The sequence below is a fragment of the Limulus polyphemus genome, unplaced genomic scaffold, assembly GCF_000517525.1.
Source record: "Limulus polyphemus unplaced genomic scaffold, Limulus_polyphemus-2.1.2 Scaffold1562, whole genome shotgun sequence".
Lineage (NCBI taxonomy): Eukaryota > Metazoa > Arthropoda > Merostomata > Xiphosura > Limulidae > Limulus > Limulus polyphemus.
In genome coordinates, this window is record NW_013667172.1 from 231351 (window position 1) to 239433 (window position 8083).

Consider the following 8083-nt stretch of genomic DNA (forward strand, 5'->3'; position numbering starts at 1 on the left):
ATTGTGAGTCGAGCGCCTTATCCACCTGGCCATGCCGGGCACCATGATGAGCGAGTTAATTTCGAGATGACGTAGGTATAATTCACTTAACAGGGAGCTAGCTAGCCCTGTAGTCTCGCTGGTCACACGAAGATTACAGGTCGTGTTTCCACCGTTTACATTAGGTAATGTTTTCGAAAAAATACTAATGTCCGATGTAAATCCACTGAAGTTAAATGATTTGTAATGTTTGAAATTTATAAATGTTCTTGGTCAAATATCTCAAGTTCCCGATTAATAAGCGTTACAACAATCACAGTTATAGCTTCCGAAGTTTATAGCACATTTACTATACCATATTAATAATAGATACTTTTTTTGGCATGTCGCGTTGGTTATATTGATAGGCGTGTAGAGAGTTTCTCGAAAATTCAGATTACGTAACAATACTAACACGCTACACTAGAGTTTACGTACACAAGTATATTGTTGATTCTTACACTCGAGAATCTTCTTCAACTTTAGACAATAAGCGGAAGTTTCACAATACATATTCATCAGTATCAGTTATATACATTTGTAAATATAAATTTAATTCAAGCAGACATCGATATTAAAATAAATATCTAATAATTTATTGGTAAAGTGTAGTTTTACCAATACATGTAGCTTTACAGCTAACACAAGTGTATTCATATACGTCCCACGAGCGCATAGGAATGGGTAGAGTCTTTGGTTTTAAATATATTTTTTATTCTAAATGTTGACGTAAATATTAAACGTAGTTGAATTTGTGGGTAATATGTTTTGATTATTTTTTGAATTTAATATTTGAGTTTAAAACTTTGTTTGCCAATGAAAAGAATGATAAAAACTAGTGGATATTTTGAGATGGTGTGTAGCTTTTTGGCAGGTTCTATTTTATTTCTTAAAAATTTTCGTGTGATAGAGTGTAAGAAATTAAGGGGATAACCAATACTTTGTGAATAAAGACTGAATACCAAAGCTGGCCATAACTAATTCAGTCCTTATTCACTAACATCCCACTTGAGGACACAATTAAAACTAGTAAACAGTTATTCCCTACTAAAAATGCCCTAACCAACAAAAATTCGAACAGCTTCTTAAATTGGCCCTCAAGGATAATCACTTTGTCTGAAAATGGCACACGTTTTATCGTAAATTCCATTATATTGTTGCCGTTTAAATCTGTTCTTTGTAAACTGAATACGAAAACTCACTCTATGCTAATGTCTTAGGACTGTTATGTACCCTGTGTACTTTTGTTCTAATCTGTTTTGTACCCTATGTATTTCTGTTCTAATCTGTTTTGTACCCTCAGCTTCAGCTATTATCTGAAGAATGCTCTCAACTATTTTATTTATCTGTCATAATCAGTGTCTATTTAGTGTCATTAGACGTTATAAACCTACCTTACCTTTCTTGCAGACGAATATCATTATTACCGTGATTTTATGGTTAATCTAAAAGATTCTTTGTCAATGTTTTAATGGAATTGCAAGGTGTATTTTGTATGGAGTTTTGGTTAACAATATATCATATCTCTTGTCTTACACGTTTTTTTTGTTTTTTTTCAGACTCTGTAATGTCCTAAACCTGATGTGACCTACAAGTGTTTGTTATCCATATCTTTAGTTCTGTATCTTGAACAAATCGTTATTATATAATATTAAGCAAATTTTTGACTTATTACACATTTGTGTAATAAAAGATTTATAAAAGTTGATTTCTTGATGTCCTGTTCCTGACTAATACCACAGGAGACGGGTTCAGTGGACACAATGGGTATAGTTTTTCTACAAAGTACAAATATAATGACATTTATGAAACAAGCTGTGCCCAAAGATTTAAGGGAGCTTGGTGGTATAGCAAGTGTCACAGTTCCAACCTTAATGGACTCTACCTGAACGGTGAACACGAGAGTATTGCTGATGGTGTGGAATGAAGTAAATAGAAAGGACAGAAATACTCACTTCCAGATGTGTATATGAAGATACGACCTGTGTACTAAGACCATTATAATACGTTAGGAACAACAAATGTTTTGGAGACTACTTTAATTCTTGTGTTACTAACAGTTACAAGATTAATAATATGGTATCAATAATTACAGGCCTAATAAACTATATACAATTATTTTATCTTAATAATAAATAAATCTTCTATTGTGAAAGATAAAAGTAATAATTCAAAAATGAAAATTTTTTGTATTTGAGATTTTTAAATAAGAAACTACACAGCCATAAGAACTTAAAACATTAATATCATTAACGTACACTGTTTGAAGATTTGGTTAAACCTTACAGAGTTCTAAGGTCAGAGGTTGGTTAGAATACATTATGTACAACAGAAAGATGTAGTCAAACTTAGCTTATATCAAACTCTTCCTTCTCCATCATCTTTTATTATTGATAAGGAAGAGACCAACCTTAGAAAGTCGACGAGAAAGTTATTTCTCAACGTGTCTAACAATACAATATAAATATTAACTAGAAGACTAAAGATACTAGATCTGTCTGGATCTGAAACCGAGGATCATGTCCCTCAAACATGTGTATATTGTTCAATGTGATAAATAACAATTTAGGTTAAACTAAGAATGATTAGCTTGACTTAAAATGTATTTCCATGTGTGAAGATTATTTGCAGTATTTTAACTACAAACGTGAACATAAGTGTCTAGAATATGTCAACAATACACATAAACTACGAACTGTTGCTAATTTTATAATGAAACCAGAAGTTAGGTGGTCATACTACAAAGCCGTGTGAAAATCAAACTGTCTGTAAACAATTACTTATCACTGGTGAGAGAAGTGGGTTATGTTGTGAAAAAATTCCTTAAGATTATGTAGGGATCTTACTATAATATTACTAGAATGGAGCAATGGCTTGTCCGTCCATATATATCTGTGACAGAAATAATAAATGAATTTATGAACTGTGGCGTCATCTATTGAATGGCACAATAAACACAAATTTCATACTTTGGGTATTCAATATTCAACCATTTAGAAAACATATTTATTTTTAAATATAAGTACTCTCCTCACAACAAGAGCATAACTTTCACTAGTACTGAACGGGAGGGTTTGATTATATCTTTATTGTTTGTTTTCTTTTGAAGTTAAGCACAAAGCTACATAATGGGCTATCTATGCTCTGCCCACCACGGTTTCTAGCGTTGCAAGTCCGCACACATACCACTGTGCCATTGTGGTGCATATCTTTATTGATGTAATTTTTTAATGTAAAACAAAAAATGAAAGTTCTTAAAACTATTGTTTGTTCAACAAAGAATAACACTTTTAATATATAAAAACATTACAGTTTACATCAGTAAAATTTATGAAAGGTTTGAGCTCTGTACATATAACTAACCACTAGTCCATGGTATTAACGTACTTTCTTTCTGTTAGTTACTTGGTTATGTTTTCTATTTATCTGTCACTCTTACACATACATACATTTTATCTAAATAATAATAATAATAATACATGAAACGCAATTCTTATTATTATTTAATCACTAAAATATTTCAATTATATTTTACTTTATCTACTAACAAATCATAATTACTTTAAGTTTTTACTAACTGTCCTGGTTCAACAATGCTGTTGACATCAATCTTCTGGGTCCACAAGAAAGACAAATGACACCTGCAGTTAGACAAACAACTATCCAATCAAGAGTAACTTGGTTTCCAATTAGAAAACAGAGATACTGTTTTTTCAAACTCTGACTATATATGAATTATATACTCATACAGTTCACTGTTTCTGGATTTTGTCTGGTTGACTCTTATGAAGTGGATGATTTTACTGCAAAACTACAGCTCACTTGTATCAGAAGCAACACTTCCTGATAATTTCTACAGCAGGCCTATCTCTAAAGTATCAATCTTTGATCCATGCTCAGAAAAAAACAATTTTCTTTTTACAAGAGGCTATACCAATAGCATAGTGGAATCATGCTTCTTAGCTTATATCCATTAGCCATAACAAAGCCAGTACCAATTTAACAGAATGGTGACTTCACTTGAAGCACCTAATACACTAGTCCCACTGTCTACCAAAAACACAACCTCAGGACATTTTTAACATCTCAGACTCGTTACAGGTTTCAACAATATACAAATTGTTCAAGTAACAATTTCTTCCCCCAACAATATTTTCCATAATTTTGCTAATTTCAAGAAAAAATTAAATATATGGAAACAACTTTGTATTTTAATAAATTATGAAGTCTTTTGAAATGAATACATATTTGTTTTCCAAAATATTCCAGACCTGCTACTGAAAACATGTACAAACTGTAATTTGTATTAAAACTAACTCTGATTTAATTTAGTATGTTTTCACAATAGCTTCTCCTGCAAGTTACCATTTTCTAACACTGAAAATTTATTTTCAATGGGTACCCACCTCAATCACCCATAGCTATCTTGACCTTCATTTGCCCTCTAAGCATTGGTAAACTTTTTAAAAGCAAACCAAACTTTTATACCCTATATTTTTTACATCATTGCAGCAACATGTGCTAATCATGTGACCACCCTCCACCAATCCCATTGTACTCTCTCTACTAGTGTAGGTAGCTCCCTCTACCCTTGCAGCACAATCCTCACTTTCGAGAATTGACATATACAAACCTGAAAACATCAACAAATCAGTGCAAAAGAAACGTGGGAAGTGGAGGTAAGTACTTATCGGAAATACATTTTCATTGTTAGAAAATAGTGACTTCCGAAATGGTACTACCTCTACTCCCCAATAGTAAAATACCACATTGAAAAGGTGAAGGGCTAGTGAAGGACCAAAAATAAATAATCAAGCAGAGAGTGGCCACTATAAAAATTAAAATATGTGACACACCTGTGGGATATAGTACTACTTCTGGAACAGGTATGTTCTTCACCCAGTAAAGAAGATAGGACAAATAGGGCAGAAACGAATAGAATATGTGGTTAGGATTAGAAACCGTATATGAATAGGCCAAGTGTGGTCTACCCGAGCAGAAAACATCCAGGGGTAGCACCTTGGGATATGACTTATTATGGTAAGTGCAGTCCAAGGAAAACAACGACATGAAAGCACCTTGCATAAGTTTGTAAAATCAACAAGTGCAGAATGCCCATGCAAAAACACCCAGGGTAAGCCCCTTGGATTGATATCAAGATAGCCAAGTGAGGTCCACCCAGGAAAAAACATCTGGGGGAAGCCCCTTGGTATACATTGAATTATGTCAAGTGTGGTCCATCTGGGCAAAAAACATCCAGTGGAAGCACTTTGCATAATAGATTTCATTCCATATTGTGTGCATAATATGCAGCATAATGATGATAGCCTCTTCTCATCGAGTGAGTAGATATGGCTATGAGATAGTGTTATTGTACAAAACCCACTTGTGAAGAAACCTCCACAGTCCACCATTCCAGTGACTTGGAACCAGAAGTGACAAGGACCCCCATGTTGCACTAGAAAAAAAGAGAGGGGAAGACAGATTGGTGGGTCCAGAGGAATGACCCACCAGAGACAGTGCAATGAGTGTCTGCATTCCCTTTTCTGAAAAAAAGAAAACCCGGATTGTAAGAATCACGGGTCAATCAAGATATGCAAAAATTCCTATCTGTTTTACTCATATAGTCCATTAGTGACATTCCTTATGATATATATATATATATATAATATATATATATATATATATATAGAGAGAGAGAGAGAGTAATTAAAACGTGATACATAGATATAGATACACCACCTAAAAAGTGTGCAGCAGTCTTACAGAAACACTCCATCTCCACAGTGAGTGTTGGAGAAGTATACAGATATAGTGCTATGATATAAAATTCAGCATACCTGACAAGGCAACACCCACCACTAGGTGGGATCCTGAAATATGATGTAGAGGCAATGACAAAAGAGAAAAAACAAATGATGACAAGTGAATAGATGTGTATAAAATAGCTACAGGAAGAAGATGATATCTGCCTGGGGAAGACACAGCAAAGTTGTGCAGAGTGACAAAAGTACAGAGAGTTTTCCACATACTGGCCTAAATGATTCCTTTCAAATAACAGCAGTGTCGAACAGCTAAAGGCAGAGTTAGATAATGAATTAGGTGTGAAAAAACAATATGTAGATAGCAACTGGCCAGGGACACATCCATATATGCCAGGTGTAGAAGTTGATGAGCCCAACCTGTTAACATAATAGTAGAAAGATCAGGGAAAAGAAGAATGCCATGGAACAATGAGACAGGAATGAGAACAACTGAAGGAGAGAATATGAGCCAAACAACAGAGCAGGGAATGAAGTGGACAAAGGAGATGATCCAGAAATGTATGGAAATATAGGACAGAAAAGGAAAGGAAGAAAAGAAAAGGTAAAACAACCTACCTGGGCAGCTGAAGTCCATGGAAGGAATGCCGGATCAGGATAACGAAAAACTTATGAGAAATGGTAAAGGATGACATAAAAATCAGAATGACAAAGACTGCATGCCAGGGGGTGGAGGATTGAGGTCGTAAGAGAAATATCTTACAAGAAACAAATTGTAATGGGTTCAGAGGGAGAACCAGACAGGATAGGAAGAACAACATGGAGATCCAAATCCAGCAGAACAAAGGAAATTTGTCGGTTGGACCATTAAAAGAAATGGAACAACCCAAGGAAGAGAAACTTTCTGGAAGAGGGAGAAAGGAGGGAGTTTGACAGTAAAGCTCTATAAAGAGCAACAGTTGAAACAGACAATCCCTGAACAAACAGCCAGATGAAGAGCTGGGACAGGTGAGGAACAGAAGTACAGGCAGAATGAAAGCCCTGGGACAAATACCAAAGACTGAAGCAAAACTTATGCCTCTGGTACACAGACAAAAAGGAAGGGCAAAAGGAGTAAGCAATGAAAGATGCAACATGAGGGACCAGACAAAAGACACACACAAAAATAGATTATAGTGACATCAGGATGAAAAACGACCACTCATGGTGGACAGAGGAGCAAATAGGACAGAGAAAGGGGCATAGTTTGTTGCTCCATTAAGGGCCAGAGCAGAGGGAACTATGTCAGACCCGACCAATCGGAAGCAACCAACAGAAAACAAGGAGGTGGTCTAGATAAGGGAAAAGACCCAGAAGAGGAGGAGTCTGAATGGAAGGTAACCATATAGGGGCGAGCCCCTGAGCCGATGCACGTGACTGAACAGAAGTCACACTGAAAGAAGGAGTGTGGAGATGTCTGGATGAAAAAACTTCAGATCGTGGATGACTGAGGAGTGGACAGGACAGAGAAAAGAATAAGATGTATTGCTCCAGTAAGGGCCACAGCAGAGGGAACCACAACTGAGCAGCCAATACAGAAGAACTGGCAGAACACAAAAAGGATTGGTCTGGTAAGGGAAAAGACTCAGAAAATGAATCATATTGGAGGGTAGGCATATAGGTGAAGACCCCTCCAATCTTGACTGAAAACATCTACCTCCACAGCTGAAGGGTGAGGAACTGAAGACTAAAAGGAAGAAAGTGTTGCATACCAGTGAATGGGAAACGCACACAAATATGCAGTGTTCCCAGTTGAGAACATACCTAAAGAAAAATGTGAGGATGAAGAGACCACTCTGCGGAGAACCTTGTGGGGACACGATAAAAGATTGGCCAACTCCCCATGAATGAAAGTCTGTGCTTCCCCAGCAGACATAATGAAACCTGAGACTGAGGTCTAGCATTACAACTGCTGCCTACTTATGGCAGAAAAATGATCAATCACCATAAGAAATCCAAATTCATATCAACAAAGTAGTAGTTAGTATATTATCTTTTTCATTTTTTACAGATCCTTCTTAAACTTAATGACATATCCAGTGTTTACACTGACTTTTGACATGTGACTATAACTTGGCTATTAAATTATGATTTTAAAAACCAAATTCGTTTTTCCAATTAGTATACCATAATCTTGTTTCATTTTATTTAAGAAATAAACTAGCCATTAACATAATCTAGATATTTTTCTCAGATATTTTATACCATAGATAATGGTTACATAAATGCTCAGTATTAAATATGGCTAAATAAAAATCTCAGAC

The 8083-nt window shown here is 35.3% G+C and overlaps 1 protein-coding gene and 1 pseudogene across 1 annotated transcript in view; one reads left to right on the forward strand and one right to left on the reverse strand.

Annotated features, from left to right (window-relative positions):
* The window catches only part of LOC106464106, a 28480-nt pseudogene extending 26340 nt beyond the window's left edge, over positions 1–2140 (forward strand).
* A 1435-nt stretch (positions 2141–3575) lies between these two features.
* LOC106464107 (AN1-type zinc finger protein 1-like) overlaps positions 3576–8083 on the reverse strand; it is a 35461-nt gene continuing 30953 nt past the window's right edge. The window contains exons 6-7 of the mRNA XM_022391766.1: positions 7336–7340; positions 3576–3600 (exon numbers count right to left, since the gene is read on the reverse strand). Of these exons, the coding sequence (XP_022247474.1) occupies positions 3576–3600; positions 7336–7340 (30 nt within the window). The remainder of the gene's footprint in view (positions 3601–7335; positions 7341–8083) is intronic.